Source organism: Salvelinus sp. IW2-2015, unplaced genomic scaffold (assembly GCF_002910315.2).
Source record: "Salvelinus sp. IW2-2015 unplaced genomic scaffold, ASM291031v2 Un_scaffold245, whole genome shotgun sequence".
NCBI lineage: Eukaryota > Metazoa > Chordata > Actinopteri > Salmoniformes > Salmonidae > Salvelinus > Salvelinus sp. IW2-2015.
Window position 1 is genome coordinate 103,804 of NW_019942528.1, and position 25,366 is coordinate 129,169.

General features: G+C 43.7%; 1 protein-coding gene across 3 annotated transcripts in view; it reads right to left on the reverse strand.

Annotated features, from left to right (window-relative positions):
* LOC112068204 (protein Smaug homolog 1-like) overlaps positions 1-25,366 on the reverse strand; it is an 88,517-nt gene that overhangs the window by 14,038 nt on the left and 49,113 nt on the right. The window contains exons 4-12 of one of the 3 annotated variants that reach the window (XM_024135287.2): positions 10,735-11,085; positions 9,035-9,145; positions 7,642-7,751; positions 7,166-7,252; positions 5,921-6,167; positions 5,182-5,267; positions 4,861-4,979; positions 4,495-4,702; positions 830-956 (exon numbers count right to left, since the gene is read on the reverse strand). In XM_024135287.2, coding sequence (XP_023991055.1) covers positions 830-956; positions 4,495-4,702; positions 4,861-4,979; positions 5,182-5,267; positions 5,921-6,167; positions 7,166-7,252; positions 7,642-7,751; positions 9,035-9,145; positions 10,735-11,085 — 1,446 coding nt within the window. The remainder of the gene's footprint in view (positions 1-829; positions 957-4,494; positions 4,703-4,860; positions 4,980-5,181; positions 5,268-5,920; positions 6,168-7,165; positions 7,253-7,641; positions 7,752-9,034; positions 9,146-10,734; positions 11,086-25,366) is intronic. The other 2 variants (XM_024135288.2, XM_024135289.2) reach the window with 2 other exon arrangements.

The following is a 25,366-nucleotide window of genomic DNA, read 5'->3' on the forward strand; positions in this document are numbered from 1 at the left end:
CGAGAGCGAGAGAGAGGCCGAGAGCGAGAGAGAGGCCGAGAGCGAGAGCGAGGCCGAGAGAGAGGCCGAGAGAGAGGGCGAGAGAGAGAGAGAGAGAGAGAAGGGAATGTGTGCCAGGGCGCCCCAGCCACCCTGCACAAAGAGACTCATTGTAACAGTCCGCTGACTCTTCCCTCTCTCCGTCCCTTCCCTTCCTCCTTCTCCGTCACATACTGCTGCATTCCCTCATACCCCCTGAAACTACCCTCCATCTTCTTCCTCTCCATTCTTAAAAAAGGGGGGGATACACTTTGGTTCACCATGAAAGACAGGCCGGAGGAGGAAGTCCCCGCTGTCACATTGATGTCCATTTTGTCCTGCGGCTACAGCATCCAACCGTTACCGAGCAGAGCAGAGCAGAGCATTGACTTGAATGGGAATGTCTGTTCTGGTTATTCGATTTTCATGAGCCTGGCCAGCATTGGGGGTAATGGGACCAGTGTATCAGATGCTGTAATGCCACACACACACACACACACAGCACAACAGTCTTGGGTAAAGCTCCCTGCAATACACCATCATCCTCAACACACTGCATTTAACGCACCAGGAACAACATCTCTCTCCAGGTTAACAAATAGGAAGGTAGTGAGGATGCTAGGCCGCTGAGAGTTTATGGAGACAGATGTCGATACAAAAAGGAGAGGGAGGGAAAGAAAAAGACAAAGTGTGAGTTCGGGAAACAAAGAGGGACAGGGTAAGATAAAGAGAGCAACGGAAAGAGAGAAAGGGTTACCTTGTACAGTAGGGTAATGTGTAATAGTGTAACCGTGTGTAAGGTTTCTCTTACCGGACTGCTGGAACATAACCATGGTGTGTGGCGTGGTGTGGACAGGCAGGGAACGGGTCCTCTGCACTGAGCTGTGGGTTCGGCTGGGCATGCTGTTACTGCCCCCGGGGTTGGCGAACCAAAGACCCTGTTGGACAAACTGATCGTCAGACAGGCAGCCACAACAGACCGGTAGGCTGGAGACTCATATCTTTGGATCATTACAGACCGAGACTCACACACACTCCGGTATATCTTTGGATCATTACAGACTGAGACTCACACACACTCCGGTATATCTTTGGATCATTATAAACTGGCACAACAACCCCAACAATGGATGCCACAAATCTAACCACTAACAGAAATTGCTGTGAAATATGTTAACAGTGGCAGCTCATCCACTAAGGCGTTAGGGGCTGGCTGTGCCCCACTTGTGAATGGTCAAAAAATAAAATAAAAATACCCCCCCCACACACACATATACTATATATATAATATATATATATATATATAATACACAAATAGTGTGGTTAATTTGTGTCATTTTACAGTTTCAATATGTCCAAAACAAGCAGTCTGGTTACCTATCGTCTGCAATAGCGTTCAAACTGCTGCCAGTGCTTGGATTACATTGCTTGCTATTGTGGTGGGGGGGGGGGGGGACGCAGCCCTGAGATTGCAGGATTTCATTCAAATGATTTGTTTTGTGTATTGGGTACTGAACAGATGGAGCATAAGAGAAGACTGCAATGAACTTGTAAAATATCATGACAGTCATTGGAAACCAGGGACCTGAACCAGACGTTCACATACAGTCATACAGGGGCGGCCGGTAGCCTAGTGGTTAGAGCATTGGCCCAGTAACCAGCAGGTAGCCCTAGTGGTTAAGAGCGTTGGGCCAGTAACCAGCAGGTAGCCTAGTGGTTAGAGCATTGGGCCAGTAACCAGCAGGTAGCCTAGTGGTTAGAGCGTTGGGCTAGTAACCCAAAGGTTGCTAGATCGAATCCCAGAGCTGACAAGGTAAAAATCTGTTGTTCTGCCCCTAAACAAGGCCGTTAACCCACTGTTCCTAGGCTGTCAATGTAAATAAGAATTAGTTCTTAACTGACTTGCTTAGTTAAATAAAGGTACATTTAAYYWAKARWTTWTTTTTWWAAATACAGTCAAAGGACAGTGGGATACGCTCGCTAGAACCTTCTTGCGGATCTGGTAGGATAAAAAAAACAAGTCTCTGTGTCATTAGATGCTAGCTAGTGGACACTAGCTACTGGCAAGCACAATGTTAGCATACAGGTAGATAGACTTGTTCAGTATGCCAGCTAGCAAGCTAACTAAAGTTACTGGCAAACTCATTATGCTTGTGACATTATGCTAGCTAGCTATCCCCCGTTAGAGTTAAAAAATATGAACTTGCCCCAGGTATTTAGCCAATCAGCGGCCACCACTGTATGTTAATGACCCTACGACACCACAGTAATATGACATACAGTTCTGCACAATGTTGGCGATACTTGAAATGCCCCACACCTTGGCACCCAGGGAATTGTAGTTTCAGATCCTTAGACAAACTACTGAGTACACAACACTTAACGGTTGTAAAAATGTTCATTTATATTGATTTAATTCACACACTTGACTGCAGAATGACTTCTAGGCGAATGGTAGCGCGGTAGCACTAAATGCACAGGAGAGGCTACCTGTTGGAGAGGCTACCTGTTGGAGAGGCTACCTGTTGGTAGTACACAGCTTAAATAATGTGCAATGTACATTTTGGTTCAACTAAAATCTGTTTAATTGAGACTTCATCACGTAACTAAATGCACACCCGGGGGTGGCTTTATAAGTGTGTAAAAACTGGGGAGGGCACCCCAGAAGTGTTACCTCTCTAGCCTATAACCACTGAGCCGTTACACAGTCAACCTTTGATTTTTCTCTCCACGTTTAGCCTCAAACTACTGACACCTCTCTGGAACCTGCCTATTATACATTCAACCTTCTTTCTTTCTTCTCCTGCTCTCTCTACACTATCTCTCCCCCACTCCCGCTCTCTCTACTCCCTCCCTGTCCGCCTTGCTCTCCCCCTTTCCCGGCCCTCCCGTACAGAGGGCCAGCAAAAAAAAGGAAATGCCTGTGTACGGTTCTCACTGCCTCTGACGAGCTCATTCTCTCTCCGCCCTCCCTCTCTCCCGGGTCGCCCATCCCCCCTCCACCACCAACTCCCTAACTATGACTCACCCTCGCGCTCTCCTCTCTTTTAAACACACACCTTTCCATCCTGTCCAAACAAACCGTCCGACGGAGAGAGTGTGCGAAAGGTGGAGGAAGCGGTTTCGGAATTTCCTCCCATTGTAAGGATGCCGTAGAAAAATGCTGAATGGGAGCGGAGTGTCAGGTTATCACTGCTGCCGACTAGAGGACCGCTCAGCAGTAGTGATGTAGGGCCTGTGGAACGCATTTGACCAGAGTTCCAGCCACTTCACTGTTGCATTCTTCCCCCCTTATGGTTGTGTGTTTTGTATGACTGTTTTTTACAACTCTGTATTTCACAGGGAGGGATCATTCGTGACAGATGCTGAAAGAGGGAAAATGTGGCTCGGTTTGCACTTCTTCTCCGTGTGGTGGGACGATTCCAGACACGTGATCAAGTAGTGGTTCTCTCACTCTTTCCTTTCTCCAGTTATTATATTATCCCCCAATGCATATTTAAGCAATAAGGCCAGAGGGGAAAGGGGGATACCTAGTCAGTTGTCCAACTGAATGTATTCAACTGAAATGTGTCTTCCGCATTTAACCCAACCCCTCTGAATCAGAGAGGTGCGGAGGGTTGCCTTAATCGACATCCACGTCTTCGGTGCCCGGGGAACAGTGGGTTAACTGCCTTGTTCAGGTACAGAACGGCAGATTTTTACCTTGTCAGCTCGGGGATTCGACCCAGCAACCTTTCAGTTACTGGCACAACGCTCCTACCCACCAGGCTACCTGCCGCCCCTAGGAGGTGTGGTATATGGCCAATATACCACGGCTAAGGGCTGTTCCTACCCACGACGCTTTGCTGTAACCAGTTTATAATAGCAATAGGGCACCTCAGGGTTTGTGATATATGGCCAATATACCACGGCTAAGGGCTGTGTCCAGGCACTCCGCATTGAGTCGTGCGGGAGAACAGACCTTAGCCGTGCTATATTGGCCATATATCACACCCCCTCGAGCCTTATTGCTTAAATACACAGCTCCTCTTGAGACTGAGAAGACAACAATGCTTTCGTTTTTTCATCTGGGGCCCTTTGTATCACGACCCACTACTGTAGCAAACCAAATTGACGCTGACGAGGATTATTTGTCTTTTCATTGAGAGGTAGACTAACTCCACAACATGACATCACCGAACAAATCCACTCAGATCTACATGAATGCACAAAATGGAGATACGTGCGCTTAATTCAGACCTCACACATTGGATGCCAATAGGAGACTTGAGCACGCCACTATGTGGGCAGGGGCTAGATAGACGGGGCTAGGAGAACGTTAGATCGGGGCATCCCCAACTATCATCCTAGCCCAAAGGGAGACTCCACAATCTGGCATCACCAAATAAATAAAACATCTACATCAATTGCCTGGGCTATGGGTGGAGGCCATGTGCCTATTGGCTAGGAGAAAGTTAAAGTCYGAAGTGTCTCCACCTGTCGTCCCTGCTTGAGGCCAGTGGGGGTGCTGCTGGCGCTATGTGGCGTGGGTCCCAGCAGGCCCAGCCTGGCGCCGGGCAGGCTCCGCGAGGGCATCTGGAACTGGCGCAGGCTGCGACGGGCTGCCGACACGCTGCTGCTGCCCCCCACGCAGCCCGCCGTGGGGAGAGAATTGGACTGGCTGAAGCCCCGGCTACTGCTGCTGCTGCATGGGAGGAGAGAGAGAAAATGCTCTGATCATCATTTGACCTTTTTCCCAATATTTTTTAGGCCGTTAGGAATCAAAGAAGGTAAAGTATTTTGTGACAACAGCGCGTCACCCTCTCTCTCTGTGCGTGTGTGTGCGTGCGGTCTATAGCTTACCTCCTCTGCGCCCGGTAGCCGGCCATGTCCAAGAGGGCCTTCCTGGGGAACGAACGGATCAGCTTCTGCACCTGTTGTTTCCACGACAACAGTCGCTTCTTCTGCGTCTCCGTGAATGCCTGCGGGAGGAGAGGGGGGTGAGAGGGGGGAAGGAGGGGTTGCAGGGCCAAAGAGAAGGAGAGAGCATGACTCAGGGTTTTGCAGTCAGAACATTTTGAGACCTTCTAATGTGATACATTCACCCTTGAGCTAAATAAGGGTCTGAAGAAGTGTATAAAGAAAAGTCTTGTCAGTCAGGTGTGTGTGTGTCTGTGAGTGTACCTCGTGAAGAAGGCACTTGTCAATGAGCTGCAGGTAGGAGCTGATGTTCTCTTCGTCCGGCCTGGACACCAGGAGCTGTGTGCAAACTGGAGCGTGAAAGAGGAAAGAGTGAGGCAGGGGAATTTGATGACACAGAGGGCGTTTGAGCGAAGAGGAAAGCTCAGGGGAAACCTGGCCCCACTGATTTACATCTTCCACATTTGTTCTGATATGGCCACTGTTTGCTCAGCACATAACACTGACATGGTAATGGAGAGGAAGGGCAGTCAAAAAACCAAAAGGCCCCATACTAGAATGTTCCTTATTCCACCCTTAAAGGGGKAATTTACTCCAAATCTTTTTCATTAGTCCACTTTTGATGCAGTCTCAAAAAGTGTGAATATCAGCGTTAAAGTTTTCAAGATATATCGCTTTCAGTCTCCTGATGCCTAAAACGAAGTAAATGCAAAAAGCCTATAATGTTGTCTTTTGCGTCATCAGACTTTTCCAGGAAGTAGACACAGGCTTTCTATCAGGCTAGCTCTGACGCTCTCATGTGCAAAATAATGATATTTTGAGACCACATCGATGGTGGACTGGTGAGCAAGATATGAAAATTGTTTTTCGATTTAAATAGCCCTTTAATATTGACCACATTGTGATCCCAGGTGTCTTTCAGTGCAGTCTCTCAGCAGCACCTACATCAAACGTGTTGTGTGTCAACTTCACTTCCCAACCTATGGGACTAAATCCTCTGTACCTTTGCCCATGACGCGGGTGAACTGGCCGGGGATGTCCCCCTCAGCGATGAGGGTGGTCCCCGTCTCCCCCTCCCCTCCTCCCGGGCCGGCGCTGCTCTTCCCCTCTGGGCTCAACAGGGGCCTGTGTGCGGTCGAGGAGGGCGAGCTGGGGGACGACTCGTCGCTGGCTACCGCCTTGATGGGCGTCAGGATCATCTGTTGGAGCTCGGCGAGAGGGCCACGCAGGTTACCGCCCTCTAACACATCCTGGGAGAGAGAGGGAGAGAGTGAAGGGGGAAAATAATACAAGGAAGTGATGGAGAGAGATACAAGGGCAAGTAAACAAAGTGAGAGAAAGTTGAGAGAATAAAGGAATGAAAAAGGAGAGAGAGGTCACAGAGATGAGGGAAAAGAGGAGTGAAAAGAAAGGAGAAGGTAGGTATAGCAGGGAGAAAGTCAAATCAGCACGATATGAAGGCGCTTCTTTAACATCGAAGACACACATCAGCAGCTTGTACACGTGGAGGCCTGGAGATGCTAAATGTGTTTATGCTAATTAATGGTCAATTACCGTGAGWCCGGCAGTCTTTTGCATGACACTAACCAGCAGACAAAATGTCATGACCACAGCCCTAGATGATACCAAACAGTTCCGGACCGTTACAGTAAGGGAGGCAAATACGCATAGTGCTATTCAGAGGAGAATCATTCTAGAAGTCTACGTCAGAGTCCTCTCTACACCAGCAGCTGTCAGGTGGGCGACGGGATACCAGCCATGAGATGACGAGGGAAAATAAAGTAGTTCCAAAAATACACGCACGTTTCGCTCCTATCCTGTCTGCGTCTCAAAGTGAAAGGAGAGCTTCCAAGGGCCCTCACTTGGACATCTTCCTAGTATTGTTTTCACCAGTCTTTTCCACTACGTGCAGATGGAAGGAAGAAGTCAGTTGACTGACCCTTTAGAAAGGAAGACAAAAGCTGACCACAGTTGTCCGCCTATTTCACTCAAGCCCAATCCCAAAATCGACCCCTAGACCCTATGCACTCACAGATCTGAGAGGATTTGACTGGTGTAAGCAATATGGTAATAGCTCCACTTGTTCACAACGATATTGCTCATACTGTACCTATCAAATCCTCTTAGATTGCCACAAGTGCACAGGGTGTAGGGTTTAGAGTTTGATTTGGGATTGGGCCTCCAGACATTGTAGAAGCTTTGTGACAATTCCCTCAACCTAATAAAGTTGACAACTTGCACCGCTGACCTTCTCTAGGCAACGCAGCATTTTCTGACGCTCCTTCAGRTTCTGAATGCTGATCACTATCTTGTGCCGTGCCCCTTTGGTGACATTCTGCAGAAGAAAAACACAAGTTCACTCTTTCACAACATTCCTTCATCACACACACCAACGACATGTTAAATACACAGTGGAACTAATAATGAATTACTCAAAAGTGTTGAAACTGAAAATGTCTATCACTTTACTTAAAGCCTGCGGTTATAATGCTTTATAACTTGTTATAAGCACGAATGAGCCGTTATGTCTTATTTGTAACGCTTAAAATACCGGTTCATGTCTATCAGCTCTTTTATGAAGACAACTTTGTGGGAAAAGTACAGTACTAAAAACTGAAGGCAATGACTTTCAATGCCCTAACATTTGCTGTTACATTCCTAGTACATTTTCCTTAGGTATTCCCATAGTTAGAACAAGCCATCTATGCTCTGGTTACTACTGACCTGTGATTCCAGCTGCTGTTCGGTCAGTGACATCATCTCGTCATACGTCATGGTGGAGAAGAGCGCTGCATATTTGTGGAGACGGAGGCTTTTCAGCCAGGCTGGCACATCTGTAGGCACACATACACCCGTCAGACCAATGTCACATGTCTAGGGCACAGCTGGAGTAAGTCAGGGACCTATGACATCACAGATGGGGTAGTGTCCTCCTTTCTGGTAATCCCGCTCACCATTAAAACTGGCCTAATGGCTCAGGGGTGTCCCAAATGGCACCCTATTCCCTATTAAATACTTTACTTTAGACCAGGGCCCATAAAGCTCTGGTCAAAAGTAGTGCACTATATAGGGATAATGGGCCATTTGGGAACCCTGCAACTCTAACCTTTCCTGTCAAAGCTGTGACGTAAACATCGATACAAGAGACCACCTCATATTTTGGTTGCTAGCTGAGAGAGTTTTGGTTCTATGACCATTAGTTGACTAGGAGCGTAAAAAGGAAAATTATAACGCTTGCTATGGTTGTTGTGTGGTGAGAGTGCAAATGTCAATTCACTTAGCGGTCTTTCACTTTACTGGTTTAAATCATGTTTCATTGCCACCTCATAATTGGTAACATTGAATTTGAACAGTGTACTACTTCACACCTGGATGCAAACGATAGGCTCTAAACAAAGAATAAAAATGGCCTTCTTTCAAAATCTTTGACCCTAAGCAAAGACTTACAAATCTAGAAACCGCCACTGTTAGCAGGATGGACCGTTCAGGACCCATATTCACAAAGTGTCTCAGAGTAGGATATGCTGATATATGATCAGTTTGCGTTTTATATCGTAATGAATACAGACAGGAGGACGGACCTGATCCTTAATCAGCACTGAGACACGTTTGGAATATAGGTGATGATGGATGGAACGCTTCGGGGGAACTAATGTTTATATTGTTAATGCTTATCAATGCTTAGTAATCTCTATTCAAAGAACTCTGAACTTTCCCCCCCCAACAACCCAAACAGGCGAGTCATCTCACTCTTCCCATAGATAGCTAAGGTGAAGTGAAGTTCAGGGTCATGTTCATTAGGCACTCAATGGAAGAAAATGGACTGAAACAGGGAGGGACTACCTGGACTATGAAACACCAATGTTCCATTTCAGTTGCAAAACGTTTTCAAATATTGTGTGCCCTAATGAACATGACCCAGAAGACGACTTGGACGCTATGTCAGTTATCTTTAGAGAATTTGACTTATCAGAGGGGGATGTGGTGCCAAGAAACGTCACTGTTCTGTATGCATGCAGGCAGGGACTGTTCCGATTTGTACGTCAGTCTGGATAAGGGGCATTTGCTGAACTAATACGTGTCAATGGTAGTGAGGGTCAAGCAGTGTTTCCCCTACCATTGTAAAGCTGGGGCAGGCCCCCCTGCCCAACTCGGTTGGTCCCCAGAGGGCCTGGATGTTGCTTTGGGGGCCTTTGCGCCACGCCTGGACAATAATCTAAGGGAAAGACTGGGGTAAAGAAGTGGGGAAACTTGTGAAAATGCTTCAGCCGGCATCAACTATAAAGCTGATGTTAAGGGATCAGGTCACACATTTATGGAGTGATATTAATTCCAACATACATTTGATCTTGAATTCATTCATCTTGAATTTGTAATCATAAATTGAATCAACTTGTAAAACGCAAAGTAAAAAAATATTGAATTCAAATTCTAAAATGATTAAATTCGTATAACATTTCTGTTGGCACTAATATCACCCCATACACCTTTCCTCACACACACTTTTCTCAAAACCAAATAACCAAAAAATTCACACAACTATCCCAATGAAAAACCAACATCGGCTTAAAACGAGAGGTAAGAAGGCTATCTGACCACTCAACCAAAACCATCCTTTTCATGATGTCCCATACATTTGGCTTCAGGGTTATATGGGGTATATGAACCAGATGTCACTGTATCTCCGTGTCATGTCCTGAGACTGAGCATGCGACAGGGTCTAAAAGAAAGCCACCCCTGAAAGATGTCARCGGAGACTGACTGGAGCATGTTTGCTTGTGTCCTGGCATGTGTGCTCCTGCCCTGTCTGTGCCCCCGCTGTTGCTACTGTAGTCAAGAATCAAGCGAGCCCTTAACATGAGCGGCAGTGGTGCATAACAACTTAAAATACCATGCGACAGGTGTCTTGTTTCCTGTTGCCACGTTCACTCAAATATGCGCACAGACATCAGAGATGGGTCTAATAAGTGATGAAACCATAGAATGTGATATTTTGAACTATATACAAAAAAAKCGAATCCACAAAGTACCATTGATGTGACCAATGTGGTGCTTTTCTGTAGGCTACATTCAGTATTATGTGACAACAGATGGGATGTTCATTTCTAAGAAAGGGAAGCTGGGGGAAGGGGCGGCTTGTGAACACCTGGAAAAAAGCAAGTTGCTTGTTTGGCTAGAGGACAAGGTTGCAATTGGGGGAGGGAGGTGGCAACCAAACCAATCAATCAACAATTGATCCAGAGGTTAACAGGGGTCATGAGTGATCTTTCACAAAAAACAAACAAAAAAAACTGACCAAACAGGACAGGTCGCTTCACCCTGCGAGAAACCACATCTCCCTCCTCCCTCTTCCTTTCTGGGAAATAGTCCCTCACACACTAAACATATGGTTTGAAAGGAGTTTCTGGAAAACATTATGGGAGAATCTCAATTGCATACTCCTCGCGTCCGCTCTCCTCATCTCTTTCTCAATTTATAGTGTAGTGATCTGGTCATTCATTAAAAAAAAATATGTAAACTTCAAATATCAGTCGCAATGTCAGTTGGAACAGAGCTTTTGTCCTGGTCTGAGGAGGGTTATTGTTAAAGAGGTGTCCTAGGGAGACTTTCAATTGCATGTTCTCTCTCCTCGTCTCTTCCTCAAAACCCATTGGAGGAAAAGGTCAGAGTGGAGGGAAATTTGGCTTTCGATGAGGGACATGCTGAAGTGAACACCCTCCACTCCCCTGGCCCCCAGCCGCCATGGCTGCCTCCTCCATTGCTACTCTGTCCACTGCGCCTAAGTTACGCATGAAAGCGGTGGAGTACCGAACTCACCCCTCATGCAGCTGCCCTCCTCGTGGAATGTGCTGCTGCGGTGCAAGCCTCCTCCATCCTCCAGGTGCTCACTGCAGCCGCTGCCCGACGACGCTACGCTGCTCTGAGGGGAGAGGGGAGCGTGGTGAGGGTCGCTGGGGGCCAGCCCCAGCCCTCCTCCTCCTCCTCCTCCTCCTCCCCGGGGACCGCGCAGGTCCTCCTGGGAGAGCCAACCATGACCCAGACCCAGGCCCAGGGCTTGGCCGCCCGACGAGGAGGAGGAACTGGCCAAGGAGCTGCCGCTCATCGGGGGGGTGAGGGACACCGAGCGCTTCAGGGGACTGTGCTGCCCGCCGCCACCGCCGGACAGGACTGCAAGATACACACAAGAGACAGGGGGGAGGGGGAGGCCCAGACTGTTAGAAAGGGGCTCAGCGGTCTGTCTACCATGATACTACTAGGACAACACACTGTGTTAGCAAGAGAACTAGTAGGGACATATGGACAGATGGGCATGGTGAGGCCCAGACCAGACATGAGCCTTAGCCCACTGCTCAACTTTGATACTGTAATCAATGTATTGATGACAACACCCATTCACAATACACGGTTCCCCAGCCAGAAGTCTCTGTCTGCACCAGAGGGAAGTAGGCTAGTGGTGATGGAGCTCTAGTGAGATGTGAAAGCAGCTTTTCAGTCAGAGCGTCTGGATTATGGAACACACTGCCAACCAGTGTGAGAGAGTACAGTACCTTTGCTAGCTTTCAGGAAAGCCTGAAAAAGTGGCTGAAGACAAACCAGTCACATGAACATGAAGACACTTCGACTCTTAAGATTTCAGATACTGTAGGACCAAGGGACATATAAAAACACTGATGTAATATTATAATTATATAGTCTATTGTTGTTTGTGTGTGTGTGTGTGCGCGTGTGTGCAGTTGAAGTCGGAAGTTTACATACACCTTAGCCAAATACATTTAAACTCAGTTTTTCACAATTCCTGACATTTAATCATAGTAAAAATTCCCTGTCTTAGGTCAGTTAGGATCACCATTTTATTTTAAGAATGTGAAACGTCAGAATAATAGAGAGAATGATTTATTTCAGCTTTTATTTCTTTCATCACATTCCCAGTGGGTCAGAAGTTTACATACATTCAATTAGTATTTGGTGGCATTGCCTTTAAATTGTTTAACTTGGGTCAAACGTTTCGGGTAGCCTTCCACAAGCTTCCCACAATAAGTTGGGTGAATTTTGGCCCATTCCTCCTGACAGAGCTGGTATAACTGAGTCAGGTTTGTAGGCCTCCTTGCTCGCACACGCTTTTTCAGTTCTGCCCACACATTTTCCATAGGATTGAGGTCAGGGCTTTGTAATGGCCACTCCAATACCTTGACTTTGTTGTCCTTAAGCCATTTGCCACAACTTTGGAAGTATGCTTGTAGTCATTGTACATTTGGAAGACCCATTTGCGACCAAGCTTCAACTTCCTGACTGATGTCTTGAGATGTTGCTTCAATATATCCACATACTTTTCCATCCTCATGATGCCATCTATTTTGTGAAGTGCACCAGTCCCTCCTGCAGCAAAGCACCCCCACAACATGATGCTGCCACAACCGTGCTTCATGTTTGGGATGGTGTTTTTCGGCTTGCAAGCCTCCCCCTTTTCCCTCCAAACATAACAATGGTCATTATGTCCAAACAGTTCTATTTTTGTTTCATCAGACCAGAGGACATTTCTCCCYAAACTATGATCTTTGTCCCCATGTGCAGTTGCAAACTGTAGTCTGGCTTTTTTATGGCGGTTTTGGAGCAGTGGCTTCTTCCTTGCTGAGCGGCCTTTCAGATTGTGTCGATATAGGACTCGTTTTACTGTGGATAGATAATTTTGTACCTGTTTACTCCAGCATCTTCACAAAGTAGATGTCCTAAACGGCTTGCCAAACTATAGTTTGTTAACAAGAAATTTGTGGAGTGGTTGAAAAACTAGTTTTAATGACTCCAACCTCAGTGTATGTAAGCTTCCGACTTCAACTGTGTGTGTGATATATATATATATATATATATAGAGAGACACAAAATGATGTGAAAACCCCTTTCAAATTAGTGGATTCGTTGCCGACAGGTGTATATATAAAAAATAAAATTGAGCACACAGCCATGCAAGTSACTTTCAACGTGGCCCCATCATAGGTTGCCACCATCAAATTTCTGCCCTGCTAGAGCGGCCCCGGTCAACTGTAAGTYCTGTTATTGTGAAGTGGAAATGTCTAGGAGCAACAACGGCTCAGCAGCGAGGGGGCCACACAAGCTCACAGAAAGGGGCTGCCGAGTGCTGAAGCGTGTAGCGCGTAAAACTATGTTCTCAGTTGCAACACTCACTACCGAGTTCCAAACTTCCTCTGGAAGCAACGTCAACACAAGAACTGTTAGTTGGGAGCTTCATGAAATGGGTTTCCATGACCGAGAAGCCACACACAAGCCTAAGATCACCATGCGCAACGCCAAGCGTCAGCTGTATTGGTATAAAGCTCGCCGCCATTGGACTCTGGAGCAGTTGAAATGCGTTCTCTGGATTGTTGAATCACGCTTCACTATCTGGCAGTCCGACGGACAAATCTGGGTTTGGTGGATGCCAGGAGAACGCTACCTGCCAGAATGCAGTGCCAACTGTAAAGTTTGGTGGAGGAGGAATAATAGTCTGGGGCTGTTTTTCATGGTTTGGGCATGGCCCCTTAGTTCCAGTGAAGGGAAATCTTAATGCTATAGCATTCACTGACATTGTGGACGATTATGTGCTTCCAACTTTGTGGCAACAGTTTGGGGAAGGCCCTTTCCTGTTTCAACATGACAATGCCCCGCACACAAAGCGAGGTCCATACAGAAATGGTTTGTCGAGATCGGTGTGGAAGAACTTGACTGCACAGAGCCCTGACCTCAACCCCATCGAAAACCTTTGGGATGAATTGGAACACCGACTTGCGAGCCAGGCCTAACCGCCCAACATCAGTGCTCGACCTCACTAATGCTTGTTTTATACATAGATATTTTAATATTGTGTTACATTGTAGCATTGTATTGATGTACTGATGTTGATGGTTCTCCGCCCAGGGACTACAGTTTAACTTTTGTTACAGCTAAATCTGGTGCAATGGCATGTTGTACATGGTCCCTGACAAATAAACAAAAAAATAAGCATGCTGCATGCTCAAAGTTGTGTGGTTAGGGGGCTAGCTACTGCGGGTGGGGTGGTGGAGGCGTAGGGTGTTGTATTATCAGAATCCCGCGTCGAGTCGACACAGCCTGCCTTGTGTTCAAACGGTTGTCTACCTTCTAACTTCTACCTTCTAACAACATTTCTGTAGTTAAGACGGAGACCTAGAGAATCACTCCTGATTAAAACAAACTTTCCCTCCTAAAAACTGATCCGAGGGCAGCTGGCTTTGAAACATCAGCTTTCGCATTTAATAAACTGTTCCCAGGCCAGCCTCTGTGGAACTACATGGCAAAAGAGGCCGCTGAGCAAAGGGGCGGCAGGTAGCCTAGTGGTTAGAGTGTTGGGCCAGTAACCGGAAGGTTGCTAGACTGAATCGCCGAGCTGACAAGGTAAAAATCTGTCGTTCTGCCCCTGAATAAGGCTGAACACTGTTCCTAGGCCGTCATTGTAAATAAGAATTTGTTCTTAACTGACTTGCCTAGTTAAATAAAAAAATAGAAGCCAGGTCACACAAAACTTGTCCCATTTGTGAGTGAGTGAGATATATCTGTCACAGACCTTCCAGAAGAAGCTAGAGCGGGCACACTGGCTGAGAAGGCAAATGAGATGATGTACAGGAGAGCGCTTGGTGCCGCCCGCCAGTCTCTTCCTCCCCCTATATGCGGCACCACTAACTGTGTTGGCCTGGCTATGTATAGGACTTCACGGGCTGATTTAAAATAGGTTCCCAGCTAACATTACAAGCTCCAGTCCCTAAATATTAGCCATTTTCCTTACATACAGACTCTCCACAAAGGCTACCTTACATGGGTAAGCGATGGGGCTAGGGCGGTACAGTGCGGTAAAAGATGGGGAGGAATGATTTTACGGGAAAATTATTATACCAAAAGGTGAGGACAACAATTCACCTGACAAGACTGAATCCAAACATTACGCTGTTGATTTTAAATTTACTGTACTTTTCGCCGCATTTGTTGATAACTATATCTGAAAATACTCTGGATACCATGACGTGAATATTCCTGGAAAATGTGACTCGTTTCAGGAAACTAGTCATATGTTGCACGTCACTACTTCACAGGAGAGGTATTTGAACATGTTTTTGAATGCTTTTTTGGGCAGAAATGCCTTTTGGAACATGTGAACTTTCATGTGCCTTAATAACAAACTTGTAATGCCATTTGTAAATACGGATACAATTATTAACTTACAAGCCTAGTTGGTTTAACCACAGAAAAAGTCCGAAACCTTCACGCTAACCATGATTGGATGAGATAATAGATGGGCTGGACATCCCGAGAGATGAGTTAGATTGCAAGACACACACAATGGATTGGTCTGCCATGCAGCATGCTTCTGTCTATAACATGAGCTGCTCAGTGTGAGTAGATAATCCATTCAACTGCAGCTTTTTTGAAAAATATCACGAAGAACTGCAATGAAGAAGTTGATAGAGTCTTGAAATCAGTGGAATGCCCGATGGAAGCAGAGTATGATAGCTAAGGAAATTCTGGCGTTTAATTTCAAATATGGGGAGGGAGTCGAAAAGAAAAAAATACAGAAGGATGTTGTATAAAATGGATTACATTTTCAAACTAAGGGCAACCATGGCATCCGTGAGAGAGGGAGAAGCGTTCATCCATGTATACGGGTAAGAGTCTGGCTAGCTACATTTTCAGATCTTACATGTTTCTAATTTAGTCAGAAAATAYTTTTCTTTGCAAGTTAAAGCGTACTGTTAGCTAGCCAGCTATGTATACTGTTAGCTAGCCACGTGTATAATCTGTGTATCTCAGAAAGCAATTTGCATTGTTAGTTATAGCCTAATGTTAAAAGGCTGCATGACATCTGCAACATGGTGGTCCAAAATATCACAAGCCCATTCGCTTAAAAATGTATTTAGGATATGTCAATCTAGCAAACAAGGCCACTAAAAGCAACTCGAAACAATGTTTTTGTTAGTTTCTATTTTGTTAGCTAGCTAGCTATTGTTAAGTTAATGTTAAGTTGTGAGTGTGTAGCTAGCTAACATTGAACCTAGTTGGTTAACTTTAGTTATCCGCAGATTCATGCATGGTAGTAACATGAGTTGGGATTATGGTAAATTTTTTAGCTAGCTAGCTACATGTCTAAACAAAGCGGCACTTTGCAAGTAACCATTTCACTGTACTGTTTACACCTTCTGTAACCTGGGCATGTGACAAATAAACGTTGACTATATTTGATATAGTGTGTGTTTACCAGAGACAGTAATGCGAAGAACAACATGACCTGCACCAAAGTCAAATTAGGATATAACGTTAGGCCTACGAGTGTCCAAGTTCTAAAATTATGCGGTAGAATGCCCTGCTTTTATTTCGTCACACTCACAATTTAACATTAGCTAGCTAGCTAACAAAATAGAAACTAACAAAAACATTGTTTAGAGAGTTGCTTTTAGTGGCCTGGTTTGCTAGATTGACATATACTAAATTCATTTTTATTAAGCGAATGGGCTTGTTGCCAGTTGTGATATTTTGGACCACCATGTTGCAGATGTCATGCAGCATGTCTTGTTATGTTTATACTTTTTCATAAACGACAATGACAAGTTTGATGTTGGACGACAATAGAATGTTCATGATGTCACTGCGACAACTGTCTTCGAACATGTCAATAGAAGTAGTATAAACCAGCCTTTAGTCTTGAAACTTTTGGTCGTTAAGTACATGGTCTCACATGTGAATCCTTAAAATAAATAAATATATTATTTCACCTTTATTTAACCAGGTAGGCTAGTTGAGAACAAGTTCTCATTTGCAACTGCGACCTGGCCAAGATGAAGCATAGCAGTTCGACACATACAACAACAGAGTTACACATGGAATAAACAAAACATACATTCAATAATACAGTAGAAAAATAAGTCTATATACAGTGAGCGCAAATGAGGTAAGATAAGGGAGGTAAGGCAATAAATAGGCCATGGTGGCAAAGTAATTACAATATAGTAATTAAACACTGGAATGGTAGATGTGCAGAAGATGAATGTGCATGTAGAGATACTGGGGTGCAAAGGAGCAAGATAAATAAATGAATCAATACAGAATGGGGATGAGGTAGTTGGATGGGTTTAATAGAGATGGGCTATGTACAGGTGCAGTGACCTGTGAGCTGCTATGACAGCTGGTGCTTAAAGCTAGTGAAGGAGATATGAGTCTCCAGCTTCAGTGATTTTTGCAGTTTGTTCCAGTCATTGGCAGCAGAGAACTGGAAGGAAAGGCAGCAAAAGGAGGAATTGGCTTTGGGGGTGACCAGTGAGATATACCTGCTGGAGCGCGTGCTACGAGTGGGTGCTGCTATGGTGACCAGTGAGCTGAGATAAGGCCAGGCTTTACCTAGCAGAGACTTGTAGATGACCTGGAGCCAGTGGGTTTGGCGACGAGTATGAAGCGAGGGCCAGCCAACGAGAGCGTACAGGTCGCAGTGGTGGGTAGTATATGGGGCTTTGGTGACAAAACAGATGCCACTGTGATAGACTGCATCCAATTTGTTGAATAGAGTGTTGGAGGCTATTTAATAAATGACATCGCCGAAGTCGAGGATGGTCAGTTTTACGAGGGTATGTTTGGCAGCATGAGTGAAGGATGCTTTGTTGCGAAATAAGAATCCGATTCTAGATTTAATTTTGGATTGGAGATGCTTAATGTGAGTCTGGAAGGAGAGTTTACAGTCTAACCAGACACCTACGTATTTGTAGTTATCCACATATTCTAAGTCGGAGCAGTCCAGAGTAGTGATGCTGGACGGGCGGGCAGTGATCGGTTGAAGAGCATGCATTTAGTTTTACTTGCATTTAAGAGCAGTTGGAGGCAACGGAAGGAGAGTTGTATGGCATTGAAGCTCGTCTGGAGTAGAGGTCGACCGATTATGATTTTTCAACGCCGATACCGATTATTGGAAGACCAAAAAAAGCCGATACCGATTAATCGGCCAATTTTTTATTTTTATTTGTAATAATGACAATTACAACAATACTGAATGAACAATTATTTTAACTTAATATAATACATCAATAAAATCAATTTAGCCTCAAATAAATAATGAAACATGTTCAATTTTGTTTAAATAATGCAAAAACAAATTGTTTTTGGAGAAGAAAGTAAAAGTGCAATATGTGCCATGTAAAAAAGCTAACGTTTAAGTTCCTTGCTCAGAACATGAGAACATATGAAAGCTGGTTGTTCCTTTTAACATGAGTCTTCAATATTCCCATGTAAGAAGTTTTAGGTTGTAGTCATTATAGGAATTATAGGACTATTTCTCTCTATACAATTTGTATTTCATATACCTTTGACTATTGGATGTTCTTATAGGCACTTTAGTATAGCCAGTGTAACAGTATAGCTTCTGTCCCTCTCCTCGCTCCTACCTGGGCTCAAACCAGGAACACATCGACAACAGCCACCCTCGAAGCAGCGTTACCCATACAGAGCAAGGGGAACAACTACTCCAAGTCTCAGAGCGAGTGACGTTTGAAACGCTATTAGCGCGCACCCCGCTAACTAGCTAGCCATTTCACATCGGTTACACCAGCCTAATCGATAGGCTTGAAGTCATAAACAGCGCAATGCTTYTAGCATTGCGAAGAGCTGCTGGCTAACGCACAAAAGTGCTYTTTGAATGAATGCTTACGAGCCTGCTGCTGCCTACCATCGCTCAGTCAGACTGCTCTATCAAATCATAGAATTACTTATAACATAATAACACACAGATATATGAGCCTTTGGTCATTAATATGGTCGAATCCGGAAACTATCATTTCGAAAACAGAACGTTTATTCTTTCAGTGAAATACGGAACCGTCCCGTATTTTATCTAATGGATGGCATCCCTAAGTCTAAATATTGCTGTTACATTGTACAACCTTCAATGTTATGTCATAATTATGTACAATTCTGGCAAATTATTTACGGCCTGTGTTAGGAATAAATGGACTTCACACACAGTTCGCAATGAGCCAGTCGGCCCAAACTGCTGCATATAACCTGACTGCTTGCACGGAACGCAAGAGAAGTGACACAATTTCCCTAATTATAAGAAATTCATGTTAGCAGGCAATATTAACTAAATATGCCAGTTTAAAAATATATACTTGTGTATTGATTTTAAAGAAAGGCATTGATGTTTATGGTTAGGTACATTGGTGCAACGACAGTGCTTTTTCGGCTGATGGGCTTTTTTGGCTAGCCGGGAGATGGGCCTGGCAGGGCTTGCTCCAGGCTAATTGGTTCTTGCTTTGGGACAGGGATGTTAGCCAGGAGTGGCCTCTCGGATAGCAGCTAGCTAGCTGCGATGATCCATGTGAAGATTTTTTTTTTTTTTAAAGGTTCAGAGCTTGCGGTAGGAATCCGGCGATGAGGAGAAAAATAAGTCCGATTTGCGTCGCGCCAGTTAGCTGGTAGCCAGTTAGCTGGCTAGCTTTTGATGGGAGTTCTGGTTCTTAAGTATTAAAATAGCAGATCCGTACCACATTGGGTGAGGTGGGTTTCAGGAGAGTATATTCAGTCCGTAGATGGAAAGTGATATAGAAATATATATGAAAAAAAAACAAGGAAAAACGATATTTACAAGGGACAGGAAGGGACAAGACAAAAACACATCCGACTGCTACGCCATCTTGGAACATGAAAGAGATGGGTGGGGCTAAGGCTTTAGAGGGTGCGAACGATGCTGAATGGGTGTAGACAAAAGAAGAGCTCTCCAGCACGTGTACCAAAACATTAAAGGGCGATTTTCTCAAAAGTGGGGTTACAAGTTCAAAGCAGAATGACTTTCCCTTTGTTCCTCAACTGTAGTGTATGATATACCATTTTCTAGCTCTGAATCTTTTATCCAATGTATAAAACAACATTTCAAATGTTGCTATATAGGACCGAATCCAGGTGGTTGGTCACAAATGTGGGGTAGGCACAACATAATAAAAAATAATGACAAGGGTTTGAGTGAGAGGACTAACTGGTGTCTCCAAGTGGCCACATACACCTCTCCAAAGTGGGCACAGTTCCTAAGAAATGTCAAAGCACTTTGATAACTCAAAGAAGAGTCTTCAACTAGAAAAGGTGCTTTTTTGAGCTGTCCTAGCTGTGCCGTTGAGAAACTAGAGCAAACACACATAGTTGTTTGGTTTGAAACACAACCCTGCATCCCCGCCATAACGGTTGTTGTTTACACGATCCAAAAACGGTCCATTGTAAATCTCAATCTGGGTCAGATGGGCATAATTTTAAAGCCTGTTATATTGCCAACATGACTAGCTAAATTATAAACTATGCAATTCAGGAAACCGATCATAATTTTAGTGACCATAAAAAGGAGACATGAGTGCATTCAGGTGCATGTGCCACGATGAAGAGCACCAGCTGTTCCGGACGACTGTGTGATCACTCTCCGTAGCCGATGTAATACTTTTAAACAGGTTAATATTCACAAGGCCGCAGGGCCAGAGGGATTACCAGAACGCACAATCAGAGCATGCGCTAACCAGCCGGCAAGTGTCTTCATTGTCATTTTCAAACTCTCCCTGAGACTCTCCCTGATCCCGTCTGTAATACCTACATGTTTCAAGCACACCACCATAGTCCCTGTGCCCAAGAACGCCAAGATAAACTGTCAAAATGACTAAATTGCCCCATAGCACTTCCATCTGTAGCCATGAAATTCTTTGAAATGTTGGTAATGGCTAGGGCTGTAGCGGTCACAAAATGTTGTCAGTCGGTGATTGTCAACTAACTGTCGGTCTCAAGGTAATTGACCGTTAATTAACAAACACATTTTGCATCTCCTGGCTTCCACACAAGCCACTAATGCTGACCTTTGGAACAACTACATTTTAAAAAGTCAAATAAATCCACCTTTACAATAAATCCATTCCTTATTTTAGACAGGTCTAAAGAAGCATGATATGAAGAAAATGTAGTCTARTTCAGAAGAACAGAATAGTATACTACTCGGAGTTGTCCTTATGTTAGGTCCTGATCTGGCTATGCCAAATGGCTGTGGGCTACACTAGTTCATTTAGCAGACAAGATTTGCTTAGAATTCTGTGGCATTATTTTATAGTATGAAGAAAACAATTGAACAAAGCTGAATAAAATAGAAAATATCCAAACGTTTTGAGGGAGTGCGCAAAGGCAAGTCAGAGGCAAGTCAAAGGCAAATCAGTCAAGAACAAATTCTTATTTTCAATGCCGTCATTGAAAATAAGAATTTGTTCTTAACTGATTTGCCTTTGACTGTCATTCTGCCCCTGAACAAGGCATTTAACCCCTAGGAACAGGGGGTTAAATGCCTTGTTCAGGGGCAGAATGACAGATTTGTACCTTGTCAGCTTGGGGATTCGAACTTGCAACCTTTCGGTTACTGGTCCAATGCTCTAACCATTTGGCTACCCTGCCGCCCCAAAGTTAACAAAGAAATAGGTACTCCTAAATGTTTAATTTAGAGTTATTAATGTAACTTTAGATGTTCTACAAACGTTGGGCTATATGTTTTGATTTTTAATACATTGTAAGGCTGCATGATGCGACTCTAATGATGATTTGAAAAAAGTCGCTTGAAAGGCATGAGCTCTGCTTTGTTTTTTTGCGCAGGCTGTACACACTAAATCAAAAATCACTCATTCACAATTTGACAAACCCTTGATAACTCCCAGAATTTAACAGCAGCATCCCCTTTGTGTCACTAAGTTAAATAAAGGTTAAAAAAAAAAGAAAAAAAAGCAATACCTAAAAAAAATGGTGTGGCCGTAATGCACCCTAAAACAATCCATGCCTTTTGCGGCCAGTGCCGGCGTGCCCTTCTCCCTGAGTGCTGCACGCTCAATCACTGTGATTGGGTCTTCCTCACAGGCTACAAGTGAAGACAGACACATCGGAGATGCAACTGCACACGTTCTTATCCAATTCCGAGGTGCATATTGAAGATATTGGAAGAAGTGTCCACATTTACTTTGTCAGCTAACAAGATGAGTAGGCCTAATGAACAGCAATGGCACTAGCCTATCAATCTACTATCACCCATAGTACAAAAGTCGACCTATTCTATTCTAGAAATATTCCAAACAGTCTGGGACAGTTATTGGATGCGATAGATTCCAAATTAATACAACCACAAGCATCCCAATGTTTTTTTTTTTTTTTTTTTACACACACAATGTGGCTGACGCTACAGATCAGAACATTTAGCTTAAAATGTTGCTAAACTATTCAGATATTTCTTCACATTATAAGCACAGCAATGCGCACATGCTAGTAGGCTATAAGCGCTAATGTTTCATTAGCGGAAAACACCTTTATGAAAAGTGACTGCAATTATGCATGTAATGCTTTTATTATAAAAAGGTGCACTTTTATGGTGAAAATTATCTTCCCCAAACTTGAAACTCACACGGTGCTTAAGTTAGTCTCTACACCACTTGTGGAGTGGATTAATGTGCTCAATTTTAAGAAGTAATTTGGCCACTTTAGTTGTGATACAATCCTTCATAAAACATGTAGGCATATGGGCTAAGCTACATGAGGTGGGCGACTATGATTAGAAAAAGTAGCAAATAAAAAGGCACTGTTTCTTATGATTGGCATCATTCACAAGTGATAGGCTAATATTGGTCACCCATCAGACTATTCTTGATTTAATCTTGCATTTACATATACTAAATAATATACAGTTGAAGTCGGAAGTTTACATACACTTCGGTTGGAGTAATAAAACCTTGTTTTTCAACCACTCCACAAATTTCTTGTTAACAAACTATAGTTTTGGCAAGTCAGTTAGTACATCAACTTTGTGCACGACACAAGTCATTTTTCCAACAATTGTTTACAGACAGATTATTTTACTGTATCACAATTCCAGTGGGTAAGAAGTTTACATACACTAAGTTGACTGTGCCTTCCAGAAAATGATGTCATGGCTTTAGAAGCTTCTGATAGGCTAATTGACATCATTTGAGTCAAAAAATGTACCTGTGGATGTATTTCAAGGCCTACCTTCAAACTCAGTGCCTCTTTGCTTGACATCATAGGAAAATCAAAAGAAATCAGCCAAGCCCATACATTTTTTTATAGTAGACCTCCACAAGTCTGGTTCATCCTTGGGAGCAATTTCCAAATGCCTGAAGGTACCACGTTCATCTGTACAAACAATAGTACGCAAGTATAAACACCATGGAACCACGCAGCCGTCATACCGCTCAGGAAGGAGCTTGGTCGCAAATGGGTCTTCCAAATGGACAATGACCGCAAGCATACTTCCAAAGTTGTGGCAAAATGGCTTAAGGACAACAAAGTCAAGGTATTGGAGTGGCCATCACAAAGCCCTGACTTCAACCTGATAGAACATTTGTGGGCAGAACTGAAAAAGCGCATGCGAGCAAGAAGCCCTACAAACCTGATTCAGTTACACCAGCTCTGTCAGGAAGAATGGGCCAAAATTCACCCAACTTATTGTGGGAAGCTTGTGGAAGGCTAGCCAAAACTTTGACCCAAGTTAAACAATTTAAAAGGCAATGCTACCAAATATTAATTGAGTATGTAAACTTCTGACCCACTGGGAATGTGATGAAATAAATAAAAGCTGAAATAAATCAATCATACTCTCTATTATTATTCTGACATTTCACATTCTTAAAATAAAGTGGTGATCCCAACTGACCTAAGACAGGGAATGCTTACTCGGATTAAATGTATCTGGCTAAGGTGTATGTAAACTTCCGACTTCAACTCTATGTGGGAACTCCTTCAAGACTGTTGGAAAAGCATTCCTCATGAAGCTGGTTGAGACAATGCCAAAAGTGTGCAAAGCTGTGATCAAGGCAAGATCCTACTTTGAAAAATCTAAAATAAAAAATATTTTGATTTGTTTAACACTTTTTTGGTTACCACATGATTCCATATGTGTTTTGATGTCTTCAGTATTATTCTACAATGTAGAAAATWGTAAAAATAAAGAAACACCCTTGAATAAGTAGGCGTCTCCAAACTTTTGACTGGTACTGTAAGTATTTGACTGGCACCGTGTGAATACTTACAGTACCAGTCAAAATACAGTACCAGTCAAAATTACAGCTGTGAGTCTAAGAGCTTTCCACACCTGGATTGTGCAACATTTCCCCATGATTATTTTCAAAATTCTTCAAGCTCTGTCAAATTGGTTGTTGATCATTGCTAGACAACCATTTTCCAGTCTTGCCATAGATTTTCAAATAGATTTAAGTCAAAACTGTAACTTGGCCACTCGGGAACTTACGGTCTTCTTGGTAAGCAACTTCAGTGTAGATTTGGCCTTGTGTTTTAGGTTATTGTCSTGTTGAAAGGTGAATTAATCTCCAGGTGTCTGGTGGAAAGCAGACAAACAAGTTTTCCTTAGGATTTTGCCTGTGCTTAGCTTTATTAAGTTCATTTTTTATCTTGAAAAACTCCCCAGTGGTTAACAATTACAAGCATACCCATAACATGATGCAGCCACCACTATGCTTGAAAATATGGAAAGTGCTACTCAGTAATGTGATGTATAGGATTTGCCCCTAACACTTTGTAGTCCGTATATAAAGTTACCTGCTTCCACATTTTCTTTGCAAACAGGATGCATGTTTTAGAATATTTTTAGTCAGTACAGGCTTGCTTCTTTTCACTCTGTCATTTAGGTTAGTATTGTGGAGTAACTACAATGTTGTTGATCCATTCTCAGTTTTCTCCTATCACAGCCATTAAACTCGAACTGTTTTAAAGTCACCATTGGGCCTCATGGTGAAATCCCTGAGTGGTTTCCTTCCGGCAAATGTGTTAAGGAAGGACGCCTGTATCTTTGTAGTGACTGGGTATATTGATACACCATCCAAAGTGTAATTAATAACTTCACCATGCTCAAAATGATATTTAATGTCTGCTTTTTTTTATCCATCTACCAATAGGTGCCCTTCTTTGCGAGGCATTGGAAAACCTTTCTGGTCTTTGTATTTGAATCTGTGTTTGAACTTTACTGCTCGACTGAGGGACCTTACAGATAATTMTATGTGTGACTTGAGGTAGTAGGTAGTCATAAAAAAAAATATATTGCACAGAGAGTCCATGCAACAAAACAAAAATATAAACGTGTTGGTCCCATGTTTCATGAGCTGAAATAAAAGATCCTAGAAATGTTCCATATGCACAACAGAAATCTTATTTCTCTCAAATATTGGGCACACATTTGTTTACGTCCCTGTTAAGTGAGCATTTCTCCTTTGCCAAGATAATCCACCCACCTGACAGCTGTGGCATATGAAGGTGATAAAAAAAAAAGATTACACAGGTGCACCTTGTGCTGGGGACAATAAAAGGCCACTAAAATGTGCCGTTTTGTCACATAACACAATGCCACAGATGTCTCAAGTGTTGAGTGTGTGTGCAATTA